General features: G+C 35.2%; 1 protein-coding gene across 3 annotated transcripts in view; it reads right to left on the reverse strand.

Annotated features, from left to right (window-relative positions):
• PGR (progesterone receptor) overlaps window positions 1–27,470 on the reverse strand; it is a 107,298-nt gene that overhangs the window by 65,696 nt on the left and 14,132 nt on the right. For all 3 annotated transcript variants that reach the window (XM_072795149.1, XM_072795151.1, XM_072795150.1), the window contains exon 3: window positions 3,176–3,292. In XM_072795149.1, coding sequence (XP_072651250.1) covers window positions 3,176–3,292 — 117 coding nt within the window. The remainder of the gene's footprint in view (window positions 1–3,175; window positions 3,293–27,470) is intronic.

The raw sequence follows: 27,470 nt of genomic DNA on the forward strand, positions 1-27,470 counted from the left end.
GGAAAACAGTATGGAGGTTCCTCCAAAATTTTAAAATAGAAATATGACATGATTCATTAATTCCACAACTGAGTCTCAAAGAAAACAAAATGCTAATTTGAAAAGATATATGCACTCCTATGTTTACTGCAGTATTATAAATAACAACCAATATATGAAGCAACCCATTACTAGATGTCCATTAATAGATGAATAAAGAAGGTGTGGTATATATGTGCAATGGATTCAGTCACAAAGAAGAATGTGATCTTGCCACTTGCAGAACATAAGGATTTTGAGGGTATTATGCTAAGTGAAATTCATCAGACAAAGTCAAACATCATATGATTTGACTTATATGTGAAATCTAAACAAATAAAAAAGGCAGAAATGACCCATAAATACATAAGCCAAACACGGATTCCAGAGTGGAGAGAGCTGGAACAATCTACAAAATAGGTGAAAGTGAGTGAGAAGTACATGTTATCTCTTCGTGAAAGGAATAAGTCATGGAGGTGAAAGCTACAGCATAGGGAATTAAATCAATAGTATTATAATAGCTATACTTATGATGAGCATAGCATAATGTATAGAGTTGTCAAACGACTACATTTTCACCTGAAACTAAGGTAACTTGTATGTCAACTATACCTCATATACATATATGAAAAAAAACTTTAAAAAGCTTATGAGTTCATTTTAATGTGTTTTTAAAAATTATAACTGTTATATCAAATACACGATATCAGAGATATTGCTTAAGAAATGGCTAAGTTATGGAAGTATCACAATTCCAGGCTTCAAGTTATATTACAAAGCTGTAGTGATCAAGACAGTATGGTACTGGCACAGAAATAGACAAACAAAAAAAACCAAAACAAACAAATAAAACAACAACAAAAAAAGAAACAGACAAACAGCTCAGTATAACAGATAGAAAACCCAGAAATGAACCCACAACCCATAATGATAAATTAATCTGTGATAAAATAAGAAATAATATCCAATGGAAAAAATGCAGTCTCTTCAACAAATTGTGTTGGGAAAACTGGACAGTAATATGCGAAAGAATGAAACTGTACCCTTTCTTACACCACAAACACACGCAAAAATTCAAAATGGATGAAAGACCTAAATGTGAGCCAGGAAACCATCAAAATCTTAGAGAACATAGGCAGTAACCTCTTTAACATCAGCCAAAGCAACTTTTTACTATATATGTCTCCTGAGGCAAAGGAAACAAAAGCAAAAATAAACTACTGGGACTACATCGAAATAAAAAACTTCTGCACAGTGAAGAAAACAATCTATAAAAGTAAAAGGCAGCCTATGGAATGGGAGAAGATGTTTGCAAATGACAGATAAAGGGTTAATATGTAAAATCTATAGAGAACTTATCAAACTAAACATCCAAAAAAAACAAATAATCCAGTTAAGAAATGTGCAGAAGACATGAAATAGACAATTTTCTAAAGAAGACATACAGATGGCCAACAGACACATGAAATGATGTTCAACATCACTCATCATCAGGGAAATACAAATCAAAACCCCAGTAAGATACCATCTCATACCTGTCAGAATGGCTAAAATGAACACAGGAAACAAAAGGTGTTGGCAAGGATCCAGAGAAAGGGAAACCTTCTTACACTGTTATTGGGAATGCAAACTGGTGCAGCCACTCCGGAAAACAGTATGGAGTTGTCTCAAAAAATTAAAAATAGAAGTACCCTATTATCCAGCAATTGTGCTACTAGGTATTTATGCAAAGGATACAATAATACTAACTTGAAGGGATACGTGCACCCCAATGTTTATTATAAACAATAGTCAAATTATGGAAAGAGCCCGAATGTTCATCAACTTTTGAATGGATAAAGAAGATGTGGTATGTTTATAAAATGGAATATTACTCAGCCTAAATAAAGAAAGAGCTCTTGCTATTTGCAACAATGTGAATGGAGCTAAACTGTATTATGTTAAGCAAAAAAAAAAAAAGTCAATCAGAGAAAGACAAATATCATATGATTTCACTCATATGTGGGACTTAAGAAATAAAACAAATGAACATAGGAGTGAGAAAAGCAGAAAGACACACAAACCAAGAAACAGACTGATGTTTAGTAGAGGGGAGGTGAGTAGGGGAATGGGCAAAATAGGTGATGGGGAGTAAGGAGGGCATTGTGATGACTACTGGGTGTTCTAAGTGATGAATCACTAGATTCTACATCTGAAACTAATATTACACTGTATCTTAACTGGAATTTAAATAAAAATTTGGAGAAAGGAAAAAAACAGAATACTTGAAAAAAGACAAAAACTTTCAAAAGTGGGGAGGGGAAGAACCAAAAGAAAATATTTTTTGAAGGGGGAATAAAAGAAATGGCTAAGTGAAATGAAAATATTAAAGGATTTAAGAGTGACTCTTCTTCTTAATACTTCCTATTTACTCACACTGCATAATACTTTTGATAGGACTTGTCATAATTTGACATAAGTATTTATTGCTCCTCTCCCCAGAATGTAAGCTCCATTAGGGTAGATGGTTGGTTGTTATTTATGTATTTATGTATGTATTTATGCGTGTGTGTGTGTGTGTGTGTGTGTGTGTGTGTGTATATATATATATATAAAATTTATGGCTGCTGTACTCCCACAACTTAGAATCTTAGAATAGTATCTGGTAAGTAGTAAGAGCTCAACACATAGTTACTTAAAGAGAATGAGGAAGGGACATAGGATGGGAGGGATTGACAGAGAGAGGGAGAGATGAAGATCAATGTATTTGACCAATTCACAGAATCAATTTTTGAGCTGGAAAGAATCTCAGTGCTCTCATTTTACAGATAAGGATACTAATGCCCAGAAAGGGCTAGAGAATTATCAAGCCACACTGGCAGTCATGTCAGAGCCTAGATCCAACCCATGTAATTTAATAAGAGGTTGGTGAACTTCTCAGAACACCAATTTCTAGGCAGTACAGACAAATGAAGTCTTATTACTTCTCATAACAGATCTCAAAATGATGAAAATCTGTAGTTAAGATACTGATGGTTGCTTCATTCAGACACCAATAATCATGACAGAAAAAGCAAAGCCAGAACAAAGGTGAATAAGAAAACTAGGATTTTTCTGACTCACTATTTTAGAGTATAAATATTCAACAGTATATTCATGATGAAAACATAAGCATTACCTCCAAGGACCATGCCAGCCTGACAGCACTTTCTAAGGCGACATGCTGGGCAGTTTTTTCTGCGGATTTTATCAACAATGCAGTCATTTCTTCCAGCACATAAATAGTTATGCTGCCCTAAAAAACAAAACACAAATAAAAGTTATCTATGATATCTAAAGACCATTGGAAATTTTATGCACTGACACCTTAAAAAAAAAAAAAAAACAACAAATGCACATCAAGTGCATTAATGTCTCAGCCAGCCTCTTGCTTGCCATAAGTAAAAGCTGGTGATGCTCCAAATCTATTTAAAACTGCAGCCACTCTGGAAAACTGTGTGGAGGTTCTTCAAAGAGTTAAAAATATACCTGCCCTATGACCCAGCAATTGCACTGTTGGGGATTTACCCCAAAGATACAGATGCAATGAAACGCCGGGACACCTGCACCCCGATGTTTCTAGCAGCAATGGCCACAATAGCCAAACTGTGCAAGGAGCCTCGGTGTCCATCGAAAGATGAATGGATAAAGAAGCTGTGGTCTCTGTATACAATGGAATATTCCTCAGCCATTAGAAACGACAAATACCCACCATTTGCTTCCACGTGGATGGAACTGGAGGGCGTTATGCTGAGTGAAATAAGTCAATCGGAGAAGGACAAACATTATATGTTCTCATTCATGTGGGGAATATAAATAATAGTGAAAGGGCATATAAGGGAAGGGAGAAGAAATGTGTGGGAAATATCAGAAAGGGAGACAGAACATAAAGACTGCTAACTGGGAAATGAACTAGGGGTGGTAGAAGGGGAGGAGGGCGGGGGGTGGGAGTGAATGGGTGACGGGCACTGGGGGTTATTCTGTATGCTGGTAAATTGAACACCAATAAAAATAAATTAAAAAAAAAGAAGAGATAAAAAAAAACTTTACTTGTGTCTTCAGGAGCCTTAATGAGATGAACGCAATTTATAAATCGATTTGAGGGCTCCTTTAAAAATCTTTTGCACAATATTTCTGTGCATCTTCTTAATGATGTCAATATCAGACTGCCCTTAGACCTTTCTATCATTTCAAGATTAACTACATGTTTTTGAGAAGTATTAGTCATGTAAAACAGTCAAACTGTAGTAAACTTTTTTCTTTCTGACATCTAAACCTTCAAGAAAACAGATACAGACTAAAGAATTTTAAAAGTCTCTAAAATAGACCTTTTATAAAATCTATTCACTTCATTCTGTTGGAAAATCCTGGAACTATCTTACTTTTAAAGGGCCTAACACATGAAAAAAGATGTTACTGATTGTACTGACTTCACTGCCTGGTTTATTTTGGCTGCAAATTAGAAAACACAATAAATAGAAATAATAATAAAGGTAGAACAATTTAAAACAATGAGAAGTATTGAATGAAAGGGGACAAGAATTATAGAAGAAATGTGCATAAATGTGTGACTCTGGGATCATACGTGCAGGAGAAATAACATATTCTTCAAAAGGTCTGGAATATGAATTTACTATTTAACCATGATGATTTTGAACCACAAATGTGTTCCATTTAATAAAGCATGGAACAATCTAATTTACTTGGATTGAACAAAAAAAAAAAAACAAATCTCAGCTTAAACATATAAACCTTAATTAACTGGAAAAAAATTTTGGCACTCTTTATTTTCCAGTAAATTCTTGTAACACAGACTGAATCTTTTAACATTTGTAGCTTCCTTATATTTAGGTATGAAAGGTGATTTTAAAGATTATGGAATTCCCTTTAATATTTTGTATTACTCAACATTAAAATCAGATTCACTCTTTTGGCCAAATTTTGTGGTAAAGGAACACAGAGGTACCTTAAACATTTGCTTAATCAAGCAGGGGAAAGAATATGTCATCTGCCCTTTTTGAAACATGGGGCAATATTACCAAAGATCTTTAATAGAACACCACATTTTTCTTTTTCTCCTTGGAAAATTTTGTATATATATTAGGGCAGAAAAAGCAAAGGGTAATTATTTATTATGTCTTTTCCTTTAAATTACATATTCTCTTTTATTTGATGTTCTAGCTGTACTAACATCCTTATATTTCCCACAAACTCTTTCATGCCTTTATGACTCTCCTCCCTTTTCTAAATACATCTGTTTGCCAAGCTCTTGGTCATGTTTCAAACTGGTCTTAACTGATCCCAGAAAGGCCTAGACACTTCTTCTGTGTAGCCAAATAAACACTCAATGTTTAATAATGTTTAATTTACTATTGTAAATACTGCTTTTCTGTTTCGCCTAAGTTTTGTGAAGTTAAAAACTAGGTCTTTTGTAAATCTTGTGTTAAATAACAGTTCAATATATATTTGTTGAATATATGTGTACTTAATTATACTTCGTGCTTCACCTATAGCTATAACCATGATTTACTCAACAATATAAACTCGATAGTAATATTTCACTTATTGTCACATATAGTAAATTTTTAAAAAATCTCTTGCTCCAGATTTTTATTTACCAACTTTCAATGTTTTTATACAGAATACTTGTTAATTCAACAAGTTTCTTGCCTTCTTATATTAATAGACCATGAGTTAGTCTTTAACAAGCTTATTTTTTATAGTTTTATTTTTTATTACAATTCTTAAAATTCCAGTATAATTAACATTGTGTTATATTAGTTTCAGGTGCACAATATAGTAGTTCAATGATTCAATACATTACCCAGTACTCATCATGATAGCGTATTTTTAATCCCCCTTTATCTATTTCATCCATCCGCCTTCCCACTTCCCTTCTGGTAATCACCGGTTTGTTCCCTATATTTAAGAGTCTATCTCTTTTTCCCTTTGTTCATCTATAGCAAGCTCATATTTAACATCTACCTTTGCAAAGACAGAAGTTATTATTTATGAAAAATTTGTATTTAATTACCTGAAAAGAGATTATTGAATGGCTATACTTAAATAGTATTTCCAACTGTTCTCTGTATTTAATATATTAATATAACTTCAAGTTATGTTAAAGGAATCATATTTTGTGAAAATAAAAGCACTATTAAAATGTGACTAGATCATTTTATATCCCTAATGATTTATTAAAATTTTAGATACAGGAAAAAAGTTTCATTTTGTTTGAAATGAAATCTATTATTACCTACAAAGAGATTTACCTTTAAGATAAGAATTCTATATTATTTACGTTGCCTTATAAGCCCAAGTAAACACATTTCACTTAGGTTTGAGAGAAGTCACTTTTGCATGCCTTTCTTTGAAAGGGAGGGGGAAAGGTAGTAAAATGGCAGAAGAAATGAATATATATGTCTAACAGATAAAGAACAAACAAGAAAAAGTTGGTATGGTATGACTCATGAAGCACAGGCTTGAGGCAACATGAGCTGGTGCTCATGGAGGCATCCCTTCCACCACAAACACATAAATGTTGAATAAAATATGACAAAAGCATGTTGTTTACTTACAGTCTAGAACAAAAAAGTGTGTGTGTAGGAAATCTCAATAAGCCAGAAATTAAAAAGAAAGGCAGAAGGGTAAACTGGAATGGACTGTACAGTGGCCAAAAAAAGTTTCAGATCAGATACAGGACCTAGGAGCCAAGACCTGGGCTTCAACACTCACAAGGGGCCAGAATTTGTGGCCTCAGTCCCACTGGGGGACAGCATGGGAACTGAACTTTATATAAAATGGAGAATCTCAAAAGGCTGTCTTTTCGTGAAAATTGAGCTAGAAAACACTATCCAGACTATGCTGATAAAGCCAGGAATCTGCCCAAAATTTTGGGTGGGGAGAAGAGCCACCCATGACTAAAAACAAAATATGCTAAACAAAAAAATCTTGGCCTCTATGAGAGGTGATTTTTACTACCACATGGTGTATGAATCTGTGCCAAGTAATAAATACTGGTCTGGGACCAATAAAATTCCTAGAATCCTGGGAAAGCCAAATGCAAAACTCAGGTATGTACATATGCAAAAAAAAAGAGAGATCTGTATGAGAATATCTATAGAAACAGTATTTGTGGGGCACCTGGATGACTCAGTGATTGAGCGTCTGCCTTTGGCTCAAGGTGTGATCCTGGGGTCCTGGGATCAAGTCCTGCATCGGGATCCCTGGAGGAAGCCTGCTTCTCCCTCAGCCTATGTCTCTGCCTATCTCCCTGTCTCTTGTGAATAAATAAATAAAATCTTTAAAAAAAGAAACAGTATTTATAATAGTCCCAAATTGAAAACTCAAACAATAATCTATAGCATAATGTATAAACAAACTCTTTTATTGATTCAATGCATTATTATACAGCAATGAGAATATCTAGCCTATGCAAAAACGTGGCTGGGTCCATAAATATAATATGTAAAATAATAAATGGAGAAAAACACTGCATGATTCCATTGATATAAAGTTCCCAGACAGTGAAAACCATTTATAATGTTAGAGATTGAGATGGTAGTTACATATGGGGAATGACTGGAGGGTGCAAGAGGTTTTCTGGGAAGCTAATGATTTGTAAATTGTTTGACCTGAATAATAATAGTATAGTTTCATTTACTTAATGATAATTCATGAAGCTTTACACTTCTCTTTGAGCACTTTCCTAAAATTATGCCAATAAAAAGCTTTTTAAAAAATATTTTATTTATTTATTCATGAGAAACACAGAGAGAGGGAGGCAGAGACATAGCCAGAGGGAGTAGCAGGCCCCATGCAGGGAGCCTGATGTGGGACTTGATCCTAGGAGCCCAAGGCAGACGCTGAGCCCAAGGCAGACGCTCAACTGCTGAGCCACCCAGGCATCCCAAAAAGGTTTTTTTATTTCTTTTTAAAAATAGTTCCACCTGAAAGGATAGACTAGAGGACACTGATCCAACAAAGGGAGTTCTGTGTAGGGCCAATCATTTGAAGTTCAGAGACTGAGCATAGAAGTAAGGAGTGTCCAGAAAGAAGAGAGATATCACCTGCATTATAGGATTACAGTTGAAGCTTTCCAGTGAAATATCCCATGAATCCCACCAAGCATCCTGCTAGAGAAATAGCCAGTTATAATCATCCACCAAACATAGAGAAGTCCAGTGATAGTCACATATGCACCTGCCAAATACAAATGTGTTCCTCCTTTTAACCTGGACTTTCTTCCTATGCCTTGATATCGAAAAGGTCAAAATTAGCTATTAAGGGATTTTAGGAATGTGAGTATGGTAAATACAGAAGAAGGTGATCTTGTTGGTTCTTGCAACTTTAGGCCCTAACCAGTGGGCCTAAGCTCTAGCAAAGAAGAAACTAAATTAGGTGAGAATTTGGGATTTGGATTTTCATGCTGTGCTGTGTATTTTGATCACTGAAATGAGACTGTGCTTTTGTTAAAAACTATGGGAACAGACCAAGATTTCATAGAGAAGATGAAACAACACCTAGACCATAGGTGTGCTGTTGTTAGAGGTCATGCTGACGTTGGCATTGTGAAATACACACACACACACATACACACACACAAATATGAAACATACATATAAAAACAATAACAGAGTTATTTTAATACTGTTACAAATAAAATTGGAAACTAGTGCTTCTCAACTAGAGGCATTATTGCCGTGTTCCCATACAGGGCGAACCACCTCTGGAATGTTCTGCAATGCCTGGGGACCATTTTGCTTCACACAACTAGGGGCAGGTGCTACTGAGGACAGGCCAGGGATGGGATGCTCTGAAGCTCCCACAATGCACAAGAAAGTTCTAACAACAAAGAATTAATGGGCCCCAAATGTCAGCAGTGCCAACATTGAGAAACCTTAGTGTAAACTCATGATTGCCTCACTTTTTTAAAAAAGATGTGTTTTCCAGGTTGGTCCACTAAAAATGCCTAGAAGCAAACACAACCACAGCAGTAATAAACAGTGGTATCCAGAGTGCTGTCTAATATCATTTTGATCTGAAAGGAACCAGAGCTCCTTGGAGGAATGGCTATCTAGGACTGTGGCAAGAAGTGTACAAATTGAACCTGTGATACTTTGTTGTAATAGAGTTGGATGTTATTGAAGGGTAATGAAACGGTGTTAAAGCCACATTGACCAAAAACAATTTGAACATCAAAAAGAATTTATTTCTAGTGATTAAAACATACTGTCTATATAAAAAGCCATTAGTACACAATGACATGTAAGAAAGGAAAGAAGAAGAGTAAGAAACAAAACATACTCACTGGAAAGTACTGGAGGATACTAAGGCACAAATTCATTACTCTGAAAATTGATAATCAAAGGGAAATAATCAAGCATCTTCCAGGCTTTCCAATATTTTAAGATTACTAAATTATCTTTTGGAAGAGAGAAAGAACTATAAAAAAGATTTACACATGATAAAATCAGAAGGAATAAGAGAAGTAGAAAATCACCCTTTTGCCATCCCTAAGGAAATGATGACTGCTTGTCAAGTCTGAAAAGACAATTAAAATACTCTGATTTTCAACTGCATATCTGCATGATGCCACATTTTCTTCATATGCTTCAACCAAAACAACATATTGCAACAGGCTGACTGCAGGCACAGATACGAGATGCAGCTGCATTCTATTAAGGCAGACATTAAAATGACTTGTAAAAATGTATAACAATGTCATACTTTTCATTATAACTTTTGGTCTTTTTTAAAAGACCAAAATGTGTTTTTAACACATCTTTTTTAAAAAAGTGAGGCAATCATGAGTTTACACTAAAGGTTTCTCAATGTTGGCACTGCTGACATGCTGAGATGCAGAGAGAAAATTAACATCCAATGGGTTTGCTATTTTTTAAATGACTAAGTTCCAAAAAATTATTTTAAATTTATAATATGATAAATATTGACAGATATAATCCACATAATCAAAAACTCTTCAGGCTCTCAATACTTTTTAAGCATGTAAAGAAAAGAGGTCATAAGACCAGAATGTTTAAGAACCACTGGCCTGCACATGATCCTTATCAAAATGTTTAACCTGAATCTAACTGAAAAAAACACAAAACAGAAAAATCCGGATTGTGTGAATTTCTACAAAATGGCTGGCCTGGACTCTTCAAAATTGTCAATGTCCTGAAAGACAAAAAAAGTGGGAGTATCTTTTTAGATTAAAGGAGATGAAAGAGACTTGTTCACCAAAGGAAATACATAGTTCTTGATAGATCCTTTATGAAAAAAACAACCTATACAGCACACCTTGAGAACAATTGAGGAAATCTGAATATTGAGTATATATTAGATAATATTATTTTATCAATATTAAATTTTCTGGTGTGATATCAGGGTTATATTGCAAATTGTTTTTGCCCTTAGGAGATACGTTCTGAAATTTAGAAAGGTAAAATATGATGCCTGCAATTTACTTTCATATAGTTATTTATAGATATTCATTATACTATTCTTTCAAATTTTATGGATATTTTCTAGAATCTGAAGTTTTCTGAAGACAAGAGCAGAATGAGGTAAAGGCTTGGACTAGTTTTTCACATTAGCCAATCTAGGGCTGGTTAGGTAAAACTGGAAAGAAGTCAGAGGGGAACACTGATTATTTGACAAGGTGAAAGGGAGATGGACAATAATGAAGCACTAAGTTTTAAGGTATCTTCATGCAAGATCCCAGGGGTTTTTTTTGTTTGTTTTGGTTTTAGTTTGGTTTGAAGTGAAGGAAAAGGTAGGTGGGGAGGGGGAGAAGAAAGAAAACAATTTTTTACTAAACTCCACACCCAGTGTGGAGCCCAATACAGGGTTTACATTCACGACCCTGAGAGCAAAACCTGAGCTGAGATCAAGAGTTGGACGCTTAACCAACTGAGCCATTCAGGTGCTCCAGAAAAAAATTTTTGAGTATAGTATGAGTCAATATGTTAGGAATTTAAATGGCTCATTTCATATAATCCTTATAACAAAACAGATAGTTACTACATAGGTATTTAACTTTTCCAAGGGGAAAATGACAAGCAAGGTACATGGAATTACCTAAATATAAAGTAGACATAAAGTCTTGGGCTGAGAACAAGGAGGAAACAGAATACATCCCTTAAGAACAGAGACATGGGCCCTGGGCATCAGACATGGACATGTGACTCTTGAAAGGGACTGCTTGAGAGTTACATCACTGGCAGGAAGCAAGGGTAGAGAGAATGATAACGGCACCTCCCATCTCTTATACAAGAATACTGCCAAACTTCATCCTGAACCAGAGGCCACCCTAAGAATCCAATTTCTCCCAAGTATCAGGCAAACATGTCCTTCAGTAGAAGTTGAACATATTCCTAAGCCCTTACACAAAAGTGAGAATATGTGTTACTTTCATCTAAGAATAATAACTCATCCTGATAGAATTCTTGCCATTCCCAACATTTAGTGCTTCGAAGAGGAAATCTAATGTCAGCCTAATTTTTATTTCTTGGTAATGATCCAGTTTTTTTCTCCCCTGTTTTAACTCATGTATAATCTTTTCAATGTAAAGTTAAAACAGTGTTCAATATATGCAAAGGTATAGATTTTTTCATTATATTTTTTGGGACACAGTGAGAGCTTTTGATATACAGAGTAAAATTTTTATTGAACCTTTTTTTATAGATTTTTTATTTATTTATTCATAGAGATGCAGAGAGAGAGAGAGAGAGAGAGGCAGAGATATAGGCAGAGGGAGAAACAGGTTCCATGCAGAGAGCCTGACGTGGGACTCGATCCAGGGTCTCCAGGATCACGCCCTGGGCTGCAGGCGGCGCTAAACCGCTGCACCACCGGGGCTGCCCTTTTTATTGAACTTTTAAATTTACTTCTGTTACCATCTATTAACTATAAGACCTTGAATAAATCATTCAACTTCTTGAGTTTTATTTTCCTGATCTATAAAATAATAGTTTGGGAGTTAAATAAAATAATTTGTTAAAATATATGGGGCGCCTGCGTGGCTCAGTCATTTCAGCACCAACTCTTGTTGATTTTGGCTTAGGTCATGATGTTGGGTTTGTGGGATGGAGACCTCCCTCCTCCCTCCTCCCTCCTCCCTCCTCCCTCCTCCAGTTGAGCTCTGGGCTCAGCAGGAAGTCTGCTTCTCTCCCTCTCTCTCTTCTTCTGCCCTGCCCCACCCCCCCACACACACTCTCTCTCTAAAATAAATAAATAAATATTTTAAAGATATGTAGCACTAGACACAGAATAAATGCTTAGTAGGTGGAAATTAATACAGTCCAATAAATACTTACTATCTTCTATGTCCTAACATTGTTCTAGGTGTTCATGATAAGATCCCAGGAGCTTACTTTCCATAATCAGTTAATACTCTTGCTTAACTTGTTTTTTAGTTTAGTCTTCAGAAACATTGATTATTTATGTGCTGAATATCTTCCCTCTATTCATATCCCTTATCTAACAGCACAGTGATAGGACCACACGCTTTATAGTAAGATAGATTGTGACTCAAATTCTAGTTCTTCCACTAGCTATACATTGATAAAATCATCTAAGTCTTAGTTTTTTCACTTTTAAAGTGGAAATGAAGATAAACACAATATAAGGCTGTTATATGGATTAAATGAATTAAGTTAGATAAAATACTTAGCACATTGGTACCACAGTGAGCCATGGCTTAAAATTTTCATTACTGTGTCTTTTTCTTCATTGTGAAGTAATGCCTTAAATATGAACTCTACACAACTTATTCTATTTATGGTTCCCAGTATAGATTTTAACTCAGCTATTATATTTTTGGATCTTACTGTAGTATTTTCTTATCTCATCCAGCTATGTTTTCATCTAATCTAGTTCTTTCTTATGACACATGTTCTTGTGTCACAGAGGCCGTCATCTTTTATCTTAATAACTCAAAGCAGATTCTAACCCAAACATTTCTTCTGTTTCTTTTAGCAAATCAATTTTAAGTATGCATTTTCCTAAATCAGATCTATTAATGAGGTGTTCGATCAATTTGAGAAGACTCTAGTGGCAGAATGTAACTGTTCAGTGGGAGACTGGCAGTCACCAAAGTTTGGTATATTTAGGAATTCACCAAAGCTGGAAGCTAGAATGAGTTGGGTGAGTGAGAAATATTAGGAAATGGAATTATAGGGGAAATCCAATTGCAAAGACCCTGAGAGATGGCCTAGATTGTCAGGAAAGTAGTGAAACCAGTAACTTGAGGGTTAATAGGACTAATAAGTAGAACTGCAACTTTTTGCCTAAGTATACTTGTTCTTGGAATGCAGCCTGCCACCATGCTTCTATAGATAATATTCTTTTTTGAGAACATGTTAACAAAATGTTGATATAGTTATTTTGCAGAGACTCAAGTCTTAAACAGGACACTGCCAGAGCCGGTCAAAACCACTGACCTCTGTGCACAAGTATCTGATGAATGACCTTCTCACGTAGAAGGACCTAAAATTGTACCCATGGATCATGCTAAGGATGTCATTTTTCTGGTCATGGGTCCTGCAAAGGTGTAAGACGATGAACTGTGCAGGCACAGACAACAAAATGACTTCATTCTTCCCTACTTATTAATTTCCTTTAACTGCTTTTGAAAAATTTATTTTTATTTAAATACAATTAATTAACATATAGGTATTATTAGTTTCAGAGATTAGAGTTTGGTGACTCATCAGCTGTATATAACACCCAGTGCTTATAACATCACTTGCCCGCCTGATGATGAGCTCATCACTCAGTTACCCTAACCCCCTTCCCACCTCCCCTCCAGCAACTCTCAGTTTTTTCCTAAAGAGTTTCTTGTGATTTGTCTCCCTTGCTGATGACTTCCCATTCAGTTTTCCCTCCCTTCCTCTATGATTTTCTGCATTATTTCTTATATTCTACATGAGTGAAACCAAATGATAATTGTCCGTCTCTGATTGACTTATTTCACACAGCATAACACCCTACTGTTGCATCCATGTTGATGTAATTGATAAGTATTCATCCTTTGATCGCTGATATATATATATATATATATATATATATAAATGAGATATAGATATATCTCACATTTTCTTTATCCATTCATCTGTCGATGGACACATGGGCATTTTCCATAGTGTGGCTAATGTGGACATTGATGCTATGGACATCAGGGAGCAGTTGCTCCTTCAGATCACGATGTTTGCATTGTTGGGGTAAATATCCAGTAGTGCAATTGCTGGGTCATAGGGTAGCTCTATTTTTAACTCTGAGGAACATCCACACTGTTTTCCAGAGTGCCTGTACCAGTTCACATTCCCACAAACAGTGCAAGAGGGTTCCTCCATCTCCACATTCTCTCCAACATTTGTTGTTTCCTGACTTGTTCATTTCAGCTATTCTGACTGGTGTGAGGTGGCATCTCATTGTTATTTTGATTTGTATTTCACCGAGGCCCAGTGATGTTGAATATTTTTTCATGTGTCTCTTGGCCATTTGCATGTCTTTTTGGGAGAAATGTCTGTTCATGTCTTCATTCTTTCTTGACTGGCTTATTTGTTCTTGGGTGTTGAGTTTGATAAATTATTTACAGATCTTGGATAATAGCCCTTTATTTGATATGTCATTTGCAAATATCTTCTCCCATTCTATAGGTTGTCTTTTGGTTTTGTCGACGGTTTCCTTCACTGTGCAGAAGCTTTAATCTTGATGAAGTCCCAACAGTTTATTTTTGCTTTTGTTGTCCTTGCCTCAGGAGATGTGTCTACTAAGAAGTTGCTACAGCTGATGTCAAGGGGCTGCTGTCTGTGTTCTCCTCTAAGGTTTTGGTGGAACCTATCTTATATTTAGGTCTTTCATCCATTTTGAGTTTATTTTTGTGTATGGTATAAGAAAATGGTCCAGTTTCATTATTCTGCATGTGCCTGTCCAAGTTTCACAACACCATTTGTTGAAGAGACTGTCTTTTTTCCATTGGTTATTCTTTCCCGCTTTGTCAAAGATTAGGTGACTATTGAGTTGAGGGTCCATTTCTGGATTCTCTATTCTGTTTCATTGACGCATGTGCCTGTTTCTGTGCCAGTACCACACTGTCTTAATGATTACAGCTTTGTAATAGAACTTGAAGTCAGGCATTGTGATGCCCCCAGCTTTGGTTTTCTCTTTCAACATTCCTTTGCTATTTGGGATCTTTTTTGTTTTTTGTTTTTGTTCCATACAAATCTTAGGATTGCTTGTTCTGGCTCCATAAAACATGCTGATGGTTTTTGATAGGGATTGCATTGAATGTGTAGATTGCTTTGTGTAGCACAGACATTTTAATAACTTATGTTCTTCCAATCTATGAGCATGGAAAATTTTTCCATTTTTTTTATGTCTTCCTCAATTTCTTTCATGAGTGTTCTATAATTTTCATAGTACAGATCTTCACCTCTTCGGTTATGTTTATTCCTAGGTATCTTATGGTTTTTTGGTGCAACTGTAAATGGGATTGATTCCTTAATTTCTCTTTCTTCTGCCTCATTGTTAGTGTATAGAAATGCAAGTCATTTCTGCGTGGTGATTTTATGTCTCATGACGCTACTGAACTTGTTTATTGGTACTAGTAATTTTTTGGTGGAGTCTTTTGGCTTTTCTACACAGAGTATTGTGTCATCTGTGAAGTTAAGAGTTTGACTTCTTCTTGGCCAATTGGAATACCTTTTGTTTATTTTGTTTGATTGCTGAGGCGAGGACTTCTAGTACTATGTTGAACAACAGTGGTGAGAGTGGACATCCCTGTCGTGTTCCTGATCTTAGGGGAAAAGCTCTCAGTTTTTCCCCATTGAGAATGATATTTGCTGTGGGCTTTTCATATATGGCTTTTATGATAGTGAGGTATACTCTGTCTATTCCTACACTGTGGAGATTTTTAATCAGGAAACGATGCTGTATTCTGTCAAATGCTTTTTCTGCATCAGTTGGGAGGATCTCATGGTTCTTCTTTCTTTTATTAATGTGATATATCATGTTGATTGATTTGCAAATGTTGAACCACCCTTGCAGCCCAGGAATAAATCCCACTTGGTTGTGGTGAGTAATCATTTTAATGTACTGTTGGGTACTATAGGCCAATATCTTGGTGAGAATTTTGGCATCCATATCCATCAGGTATTTTGGTCTATAATTCTCCTTTTTGGTGGGGTCTTTGGTTTTGGGATCAAGGTAATGCTGGCCTCATAGAATGAGTTTGGAAGTATTTTCCTTATATTTCTTTATTTTAAAACAGCTTCAGAAAAATAGGTACTAGTTCTTTATTTCTTTTTATTTTTTAAAGATTTATTTGTTTATTCATGATAGACAGAGAGAGAGAGAGAGAGAGAGAGAGAGGCAGAGACACGGGCAGAGGCTGTCCCTGCATGGAGCCTGATGCGGGACCCGATCCCAGGACTCCAGGATTGCATCCTGGGCCAAAGGCAGGCGCCAAACCACTGAGCCACCCAGGGAATCCCCCTAGTTCTTCTTTAAATGTTTGGTAGAATTCCCCCAGAAAGCCATATGGCCCTGGACTCTTGTTTGTCGAGAGATGTTTTCATTATAGAATAAATTTCCTTTTTGGTTGTGGGTCTAAGTGTTTTATTTCTTCCTGTTTCAGTTTTGGTAGTCTATATGTTTCTAGGAATGCATCCATCTCTTCCAGATTGCCTAATTTTTGGCATATAGTTGGTCATAATATGTTATTATAATTGTGATTTTTCAATGTTGGTTGTGATCTCTCCTCTTTCATTCATGATTTTATTTATTTGTTTCCTTCCTCTTTCATTTTTCATAAGTGTGGCTGGGAATTTATCAATCTTATTAATTCTTTCAAAAAACCAGCTCCTAGTTTCCTTGATTTGTTCTGTTCTTTTGGTTTCTATTTCATGGATTTCTGCTCTAATTTTTATTCTCTTCTCCTGCTGGGTTAAGGCTTTATTTGCTGTTCTTTTTCCAGCTCTTTATGTAAAAGGAATGGTATTTGAAACTTTTCTTGGTTTTTTTTTTTTAAAGATTTTATTTATTTATTCATGACAGACAGAGAGAGAGAGAGAGAGGCAGAGACACAGGTAGAGGGAGAAGCAGGCTCCATGTAGGAAGCTGGATGTTGAGACTCGATCCCAGGTCTCCAGGATCACACCCTAGGCTGAAGGCGGCGCTAAACCGCTGGGCCACCGGGGCTACCCCTTTTCTTGGTTCTTGAGAAAGCCTTGTGTTGCTATATACTTCCTTCTTAGGACTGCCTTTGCTGCATCCCAAAGGTTTTGAACCACTGTGTTTTCATTTTCATTTGTTTCCATCAGTTTTTAAAAATTCTTCTTTAAATTCATTATTGACCCATTCATTCTTTAACTTCCAAGTACTTGTGGTCCTTCAAAATTTTGTCTTGTGATTGAGCTCAAGTTTTAAAGCATTGTGGTCTGAAAATATGCAGGAATAATTTCAATCTTTTGGTACTAGTTGAGACCTCATTTGTGACTGAGTATGTGATATATTCTAGAGAATTATCCATGTGCATTTGAGAAGAAAGTGTATTCTGTTGCTTTAGGATGGAATGCTCTGAGTATATCTGTGAGGTCCATTTGGTCCAGTGTGTAATTCAAAGGCCTTGCTTATTTGTTGATCCTCTGCTTAGATGATCTGTTCATTGCTATGATTACAGAGTTGAATTGGCTTATATAATTTGCCGCTGCCATATTAGGGACATATATATTTACAACTGTTAGATCTTCTTGCTGGATAGATCTTTTTATTATGATATAGTGTCCCTCTTTACCTCTTATTAAAATTTGCCTCTTTAAGATTTAATTTGCCTGCTATAAGCATTGCTACCCTCATCTATTTTTTGATTCCCATTGCTATGATAAATGATTCTCCATTCCCCTCACATTAAATCTGGATATGTCTTTGGGTCTATAATGATTCTGTTGTAGCACCATATTGATTGGTCTTGATTTTTTTTCCAATTATACACTCCATATCTTTTGATTGGAGCATTTAGACCATTTGCATTCAAGTAGCTTTTGAAAGATATGAATTTAGTATTGTTGTATTACCTAGTAATTCACTGTTTCTGTAGATTGTCTCTGTTCCTTTCTGGTTTATGTTACTTTTGGGGTCTCTATTTGCTTTATGGTTTCCCCTTTAATATTTCTTGCAGGGCTGGTTTAGTGATCACAAATTCTTTTATTTTTGTTTATCCTGGGGAACTCTTTATCTCTCCTTCTATTCTGAATGACAGCCTTGCTGGATAAAATATTCTTGGCTGCATATTTTTCTCATTTAGCACACTGAATATACCATGTTAGTCCTTTCTGGCCTGCCAGGTCTGTGGATAGATCTGCTGACCACCTCATGTTTCTACACTTGTAGGTTAAGGTCCTCCTGTCCTGAGCTGATTTCAGAATTTCCTCTTTGTCTCTGAAATTTGCAAGTTTCACTATTATTTTTCCAGCTATATATTTTTATGAATGGGGTTCTTTGTGCCTCCTGGACTTGAATGCTTGTTTCCTTCCCCAGATTAGGAAAGTTCTCAGCTATGATTTGATCAAATATACCTTTTGTCCCTCTCTTTCTTCTTCCCCTGGGACCCCAACTTTTCTAATATTTGCTTTATGGTATCACTTATCTCTTGAATTCTCCCCTCATGAATCAGTAGTTGTTTATCTCTCTTTTTTCTCAGTTTCATTGTTCCTCATCATTTTGTCTTTTATATCACTGACTCCTTCTTCTGTCTCATTTATCCTAACAATTAGAGTCTCCATTTTTTAAAATTACATCTCTGTAATTGCCTTTTGTTTTGTTTTGACACAATGAGATTTTAGTTCTTTTATTTCTCTAGGAAAGGTTTCTCTAGTGTTTTCTATGTTTTTTTCAAGCCCAGCTAGTATCTTTATAATCATTATTCTCAATTCTAGTTTTGACATCTAGCTGCCTCTTTTTCTCTTTTTTTGGTGTGAGTTCTTCTATCTTATCATTCTGTCCAGAGAAGAAGAATAGATGAATGGGAGAACAAAATACAAAAATAGCAATGATGACCCCAGAAAAAATACACTAAACTAATCAGAAGAGATTAGAAACCAAAAAGACAAAGAAAAAAGAGAATAAAATCAAACAGGTGAACAGAACAAAATATTAAACTAGATCCTGGGTGTATTTTGGTTTGTTAGAAGAAACTAGATCCCAAATTTGTAAAGAAAAAATATTTTATATATATACAAAAATAACATTGAATACAATGAAGGGAAGCCTATATATATATATATATATATATATATATATATATATATGCCAAAAATATAAATGTAAAAAATGAAAATTTAAAAATACTAAAAAAAGAGTTGATAAAATAAGAAATTTGCTTGCAAAAAGTGGTCATTTTTCTATTTGTAGAATTGCAGCTTTTCTCTCTTAAATATCTGGTTGAGTTTGCAGGTGTTCAGAATGATTTGACAGCTATCTAGCTGAATTTCAAGGATCAAATGAAACTAGGGTTCCCTATTCCTCTGCCATCTTCCTCACTTCTCCTCCTTTATCTGACTTTGAAGTCACATTGTTCCTCTCTTCTATGCACATCCTTCCCCATTTGTCATTAAATATCTCTGATTCTTCCCCTTCAAGGAGATATATTTGAGCCAGACTTCTATTTTCTTGTTTGGCTGCTTCTTGAATAAACATTTTCTTTGCTGCATACTCCATGTATAAGTGATTGGCTTTGTTTACACATCTGGCATATGAACTTGGGTTTGGTTATACTGGTAAGGTTAGAGCTGACTGAGCCAGAGGGAATGGTAGTGAAAAGGAAGGTCAGAGTATAACAGGGCAAGACCAAATTGGGCCTTGGAGACCACTGTAAGAACTTTGATTTTTCTCTGAAGGAAATATAGTGCCATTGCAGAGTTTTGAGTTGAGTGGCATAATCTGGCTTATATTTTAATAGCATCATATTTTGGCTTCTAGTTTGAGTATAGACTTAGATGCCTAAATTAATGTCTAAATTATAGACCTCGATGTCTAAGTTCTTACATTTGCAGAAAAGGGAATAACTCCTCCAGCAATTCCTGAGAACTAAAGGAGATAATGAATAGTGCACCATCATGTGTCTATTATAGTACCTGGCATATAATAAAAACACAAAAACACAAGGGTGGAAATAGAACAGTTAAGAGGCTATCATAATAAACCCAAAGAAGACTAAATCATGGTGATAAGAGGTCATATTCTAGATATATTCTAAAGGAGGAACTAAGTAGTTTACAGAATCTTACAGGTGATATTGTGATATTTAACTTTTTTTAAGTCTGTTAAAAATTTGGCCCTCTTCTTCTCTTCATTTCCTTTTAATTTCTTTCTGACTGTGGATCAGTTTCTCCTTCCTGAGGCTAGTCTTGCTGTTCTCCTTATAAACAAAACAATGCCTCTGGATCTATTCTGACCTCTCTTCTAATTACTTACATATATTTTAAGTTTCAAAACACCAAACTGAAAACAAAACAAAACAAAACAAAACACCAAATTGTATGCAGCATCTAACTAGTTACAGGGGATATTCTCAATTATGTATTTAGCTAATCAGTAGGCATTTATTTTTATTTATTTATTTATTTTAAAGATTTTATTTATTTATTCATGAGAGACACAGAGAGAGAAAGAGGAAGAGACACAGGCAGAGAGAGAAGCAGGATCCATGCAGGGAGCCTGATGTGGGACTCCATCCAGGGACTACAGGATCAGGCCCCAGGCCGAAAGCAGCGCTAAACTGCTGAGCCACCCGGGCTGCCCAGCAGTAGGCATTTAGAGAAGAAACTGCATACAAAAGTTTAAAACCCACACAATTATGTTATCTTAAGAAAATTTCACATAATATTGAGAAACAGGGTATATATCTACAAAAATATGAAAAAAATACAAAACTATTTGTCAACAAGGTTGCTTAAATCATTGTGGTACTCTGATGCAAGATTATGCTACTCTGCTGCAACACTGACTTTTTACACGTGTAAATGGTACTTTCACTCACATCTCTGAGTTTATTGTTTAAGTATTGTACTCCTGAATTTATCAATGTTCAATTTCATTATTTTGTTCAAACTTCTGTTTTAGCATGTCAGGTGACAAGATCCTGTTATAATTCTCCAGAGTCACTCTGGCTTCATCTGAAATTGGCCTTGTGAAAAACTAGAATTATGTGGCTAATTAATAAGCATTTTCTTACTCATTAAGCCTAGGATCCTTTATGTGTTATATAAGACTGTACAATTGTCAGATTTTTAAGGCTTTTATGATAAATGTCTTAACCAGTTGCTATTTTTAGCATGTTTTACTTCAAACACAGTGCCAAATGGTGTGGTTTAGTAAAAGCAATTTAGTCTTTGGAGTTTGGCAGAACTGGGTTTGATTACCAGCTCCCCTATTAACTGGCTGTGTGACTTTAGGCAAGTTATCTTCCCTTGATGTCTAAATTTTTACATTTGCAGAAATGGTAATAACTCCTCCAGCAATTCCTGAGAACTAAAGGAGATAATGAATAGAGCACCATCATGTGTCTACTATAGTACCTGGCATATAATAAAAATACAAAAAGAGAGTCTTGATCCTCCCTCCCTCCCCTCTCACAATTTTTAGAATTCTCCCTGGAGAGGAGAGCATTCTTGGTCAGGGCAATTCCTATATGCCTTCTACAGTTTAACTTTACTACTTTAGGGAATGAAAAGTAGTTTCTCCTCAGCAAATGACTGAAGGTCGATAATCTAGATGGAACAGTATTTTAAATAATCTTAATACTGGCTCCCTAGCATCACCTTCTGCCCATTTTCTTTTTTGCTTTTAGAGTTAACTTTCTCAAAAACAAAGTTGACCATGTTACTTCTCAGCTTAAAGGCTGGCTCCCTCTGAGTAAAGCAGTACTTTATTGTGCATAAGAAAGAGCTGATTACGTCATTAAAATGCAGTAGAATAGGAGCTAACTTTCGACTTGTTAGTTGAGATGTTCAGTAGTCATCTATGAAGATATCAAGTCAGCAGTTGGATATATGAGTTTGGAATTCAGGGGAGTAGTCTGGGCTGAAGATAAAAAAAACTTTGAGAGAGATCAGGATGATTTATCTAAAGCCATGAGACTAGATTTGATCTCTAAGGAAGTAAGCATATATAAAAAAGGTAAAGGGTCCAAATACTGAGCACTGGGCCCTTTAATAGGAAAAGCTAAAGGAGGAGAGGAGACCAAATACAGGCCAGTAGGGAAAAATCAAGAGAGTGTGGTGTCCTGAAGGCCAAGAGAAAAGGATTTCCAGGAAGCTGGAGCAATCAACTTTCAAATGCTACGGATAGATCAAGTAAAATGGGACTGAGAATTGCCCATCAGATTTTTGCCATGTGGTAACCTTGACAAGGGAAGTTTTGGTGGAATGAGTAGCAGTCCAAAAGACTGATTGGATGGGTTTAAGGAAGAATGGGAGAAAATTCTTTGGAGGAATCTGGCTGCAAAAGGAGTAGAAAAATAGTAGGCAGTTGAAGGATAAGTAAATCCAGCAGAAATATTTTGCCTCTATTTTAATATGGGAGAAATAATGGCATGTTTACATGCTGATAGAAATGTTCCACCAGAGAAGGGGGGGAAATTGTGATTTAAGGAGGGGGAAGGGGAAAATTGCTGGGGCCTGCATCCACAGCAGAACATGGACCTGGGGCACGAGGGGAGAGTGCTGGCCCTGACCAGCAATGCAGATCTCTAGTAACAGGAAGAAAAGAAAAGTTGATTATAGGTTGGATGCTACATGAGTACATGTGGTGGATGCATTTTCAGAAAGTTTTATCAGAAAATTAGGAATCACGGTCATCAGTTGAAAATGAGGGTGGGAGAGTATTGGAAGGCTAAAAATTAAATAACAACAGAACCACCTGCAGATGTCTATTTTTCAAGATGATCTTTACATCACAAAGGGATGTCTTGCAAAAATGAGTTACTTCATTTTTCTAACAAAAATTTTGCCTTTAGCTTGAAAAGGCAGATGCAGTGTCCCTTCTGCTAAATATCTTCTAAGTAGCATATCACTGTGACACTTAACAGAGGAAACATCAGCAATTTGCAATATATATCCTTTTATTTAAAAAACGTAGTTTAAATTTGAACTCTTTAAGTACTGTGCAGGCAGAAAAACATTGTATTGTAAAAAGGACTTGCATAGTTATGCCTCACTATGTTGTAAAATATAATTAAGATTCTACTGTATTATAAGGGCCCTGCGTTAAAAATCAGCCGTAGTAACGGTTAAGTTTTCAACTTATTTGCTGCAGCCACGCTAAATGTTTTATGTTCATTATCTTTGTTTTCATTCCAACTTTTTAAGTGTGTGAGCAAAAACTCACAACTTACCAAAAATAATAGCTGGAAGAGGTTATTTAGTCTCATAGTAGTAAGAAAAGATTCTTTCTTGGAAATAGTAGGACTTACTTCAAATCTTTAAAAAAAATAAGAAGAGTTAAGCTTTTATTTTCACTTGGAGTATTCAACAAATGATCCTGGGACTACTGGCTTATTATACAAAAAAAAAATATTTCAGGGAAGTCAAAAATTTAAGTATTTTAAGTAAAAAAATAAAAGCATGGGAAGATGGAGGTATATATTTTATAATCTTGAGTGGTAAGTTTTCTAATACTGACATGAAATCTAGAATTCAAACCAAATTTGGTTGATTTTATTACATAAATACATTTCTAAACTTTTTCTTAAGACAAAAAAAAGGACAAATTGGGAAACTATTTGTAATACATGTGTAAGTCAAAAGAATGTTATTACTAATATGCAAGATATTCTTACAAACCACTAAGAAAAAAAGACCAAAAAAAGGACAAGAAACATGAAACAATTCATAAAATACAGTCTACAGAAATATGAAAAATGTTCAATGCACAATAACTATTACTGATTAAAATAATAATGATCATTCTAGCAATCAGGTTGATAAAACAATGAATAATGACCATTTGAGAGTTAAGGGCAATTTGGTGTTATGTAAAGTATTCATTACTTGCCTCAACAATTACATTTCTAGAAACTAGCTCTCAAAAAAACAAACACCAAATACCAAAATAGAACTCTAGAAATGTGTAGTAACCTCTAGGTGGATATTTATTACTACAGTATTTGTGAAAATGGAAATAGCTCAAACGTCTGTTAATAGGAGATTTATAAATTATGATACATACTTACAATGAAATACTCTGTGACATCTGAAAAGACTGAGCTAGCTGTTTATATTACAGATGTGAAAAGGTATCTATAATATAGGCTCTTGTGTAAAAAAGAAAGCTATAATATCATTTGGGTTTAAATGATTTCATCCATTTGATATTACTATGTATAGAAAATTATCTGAAAAAATAAACACCAAACTGCTTACTGACAGGATATAATATGATGATATGCTTTGTTTTCAAGCATAGGAATGCATAGGAATATTCTAAAGAGGCCACTATTACACATCAACCTAGTGTCTGATTTCCCCCCACACTAGCGCTGCATTGTCTGAGCTAGCCTCTGATCCTTAGTGTGGTCTAATGGCCTTAGTACACCATTTTTGACCTTCAAGTATCCTAGGAAGTTAAAACGGACCAACAAAGAATGACATTTTCAGAGGAATAATTCAGGACAAAGCTTAAGGTTACCCTGCATCATGAATTAAGGAATCCAGCCTGACTACATAAAGCCAAGAACTGACAAATGGTCATAATTCCTCATTTATGATTTCAAAATACAAAAAGACTTGTTAACAAAAGTGTTTGCTTTAGTTATTTATACTTCACATGACCTGACTTCCATTTGGCAGCAGAACCTGGCCCAAACTCACATTTTATAGGCTGTGTTCATACATTTTGCTGTATGATATTAATGTGTTTCATTATGAAGTTTTATTCTAGATCATATGAATTGTGAAACACATCTGGCCTAAAAGATTTTAGCTTAGAGATTTTGTACATGTATTAAGAAATAAACTTACAGACTGTATTGAAAGTGGTGCCTGCTATAGTTTTGCAATGGAGAAGCCCTGAAAATTATAATAAATGTTTATAAAACAATGTACTTTTACTATCTGTACTTTTACTACCATGTTGGGTTCTGCAGAAGGTTACGAAAGATAAATAAGCTATAATGCCTAAATTCAAAGAGTTTTAGATTCCATCAGGGAGGTAAGAAAAAACTGTAAGTATAACACAGGTGATAAAAACTAAATGTGGTTTGGATCTGAGGGTAAAAAATCATATCAACTACAGAGACCAAAACAATGAATGTTTTTGTGTGAAAGGTAACATGTTACATGGACTGCTGAGAATGCATGATTTTAAAGCAAGTATTATAATAATGGCTGTTATAACTGAAAAGTATGCAATAAACAAACATACAATTTAGCTAGAGCATGGAACATGGTCCAGGATCCAAGAATATCTCATATATATATAATATTTTTGTGTTCTTTTGGGGTGATTGCTTTCATGATATTTTCAAAGGAAATTATTCATGGTCCACACTCACCAATTGCTTATCCAATCTCATAAATCACTTTGCCACAGAAGAGAAAATAACACTGAAAATATTTTTTTTCTGAAGAAATGATTACTGTTGAGTACAATGCTACAAAAAATTATGGTTCCTTAAAATTTTATATAAAATACATCACACCAAAGCCTATAGCAGCAGTTGAGAACCAAACAACTAATTACATTTTAAAAATTGAGCATGAAGATTTACTTCTTTATCTTGTAATAGTTAGAGTAAAAAGGAAAATACAATAGGCTGACAAATTATGTGACATATGCACTATGTGTTTATAATATGAAGGTCATCCAGGAACAAGAAGGATATTGTGTTTATTTACCCTTCTGCAAATTAGGCAGATATGGAAGATCGAAAGAGTGTTTTTCTAACATTCTAAATGAAGATAAAGTTTAAAAATCCAGGGAAGTAAAAGATTAGAGTGATTGTCTTAAGTATCAATTATTTTAATCAGTCCTTTAAAGAAGTGATTGATAAAAGATTCCCTGGAGTTACTTTGTTTTGCTGACAAAGACAGAGCTCTAAAATTCAGATGTGATTTTCAGATGATAAGTTCATATTCTGTTCAAATATTAAACAGTTGAAGTTGAAATCTTGATCAAATGTTCATCCTGCCTTTGTACAGATGTCAAAAAGGTATCAGCAAATAGTCAAGGAACTGTTTAGGATTCACTCAAGTACTGAACAAACATTTGTTTGAGGCCTAACGGTCTCTTGCTTGGAGAAATGATATTTAAAAAGAAAATGTTGGCAGAGAATCCTTTGTTCAAATAAAATTTTAAGTGGAAGAATAAACCATATATATATATACATATATATAATTTTAAGTGGAAGAATAAACCATATATATATATATATATATTAATTCCAGTGAATTACTTCATGTTTATATATATATAAAAGAATAAGCCATATAAATAGACAAAAGCAGAGCTGGTTTGAAAAAGGAATGGAACTGAATTGAGGAGCGCAATTTGAAAACCAATCTCCTGGATGAAATCATGTTTTTGTCTGAAGAATTATAAAGTAATTTACATCTATTCAAACACAAAACATTCTAGAGAAATAGCATAGAGACATGCAAAACACAGAAGTTTCAGTCAGATGCCCTGGATTTGAATCTTGACCTCTATAATTTGTAGCGACCTACTCATCTGTGAAATACAGATAATAACAGTATGTCTATCTCATAGGACTCTTAGGAGGATTAAATGACTTAATATAGTAAAGCACTTAGAATACTGCCTGTGTCAGGACACCTGGGTGGCTCAGTGGTTGGGGTCTGCCTTCGGCTCAGGGCGTTTTCATATTGCAAGCTGGTGCCAGCCACTCTGAAAAACAGTATGGATTTACCCATACTAGGGTAAATCCCTACTAGGATTTACCCCAAAGACACAAATATAGTGATCTGAAGGAGCACCTGCACCCCAATGTTCACAGCAGCAATGTCCCCAAGAGCCAAACCGTGGAGGGAGCCTCGGTGTCCATCAAGAGGTGAATGGATAAAGAAGATGTGGTCTGTATCATGCTCAATGGAATATTTCTCAGCCATCAAAAAGAGGATGAAATCTTACCATTTACACTGATGTGTATGGAACTGGAGGGTATTGTGCTGAGCAAATAAATCCATCAGAGAAAGACAATTATCATTTTGTCTCATTCATATGTGGAATAAGAGAAACAGTGCAGAGGATCATGGGGAAAGGAGGGAAAACTAAAAGGGAAGAAGTTAGGGAGACAAACCATGGGAGACTCTTAACTCTAGGAAACAAACACAGTTGCTGGAGGGGAGGTGGGTAGGGGATGGGGTAACTGGGTAAAGGGCATTAAGGAGGTCATGTGATGTAATGAGCACTGG

Source organism: Canis lupus, chromosome 23, assembly GCF_048164855.1.
Source record: "Canis lupus baileyi chromosome 23, mCanLup2.hap1, whole genome shotgun sequence".
Taxonomy (NCBI): Eukaryota; Metazoa; Chordata; class Mammalia; order Carnivora; family Canidae; genus Canis; species Canis lupus.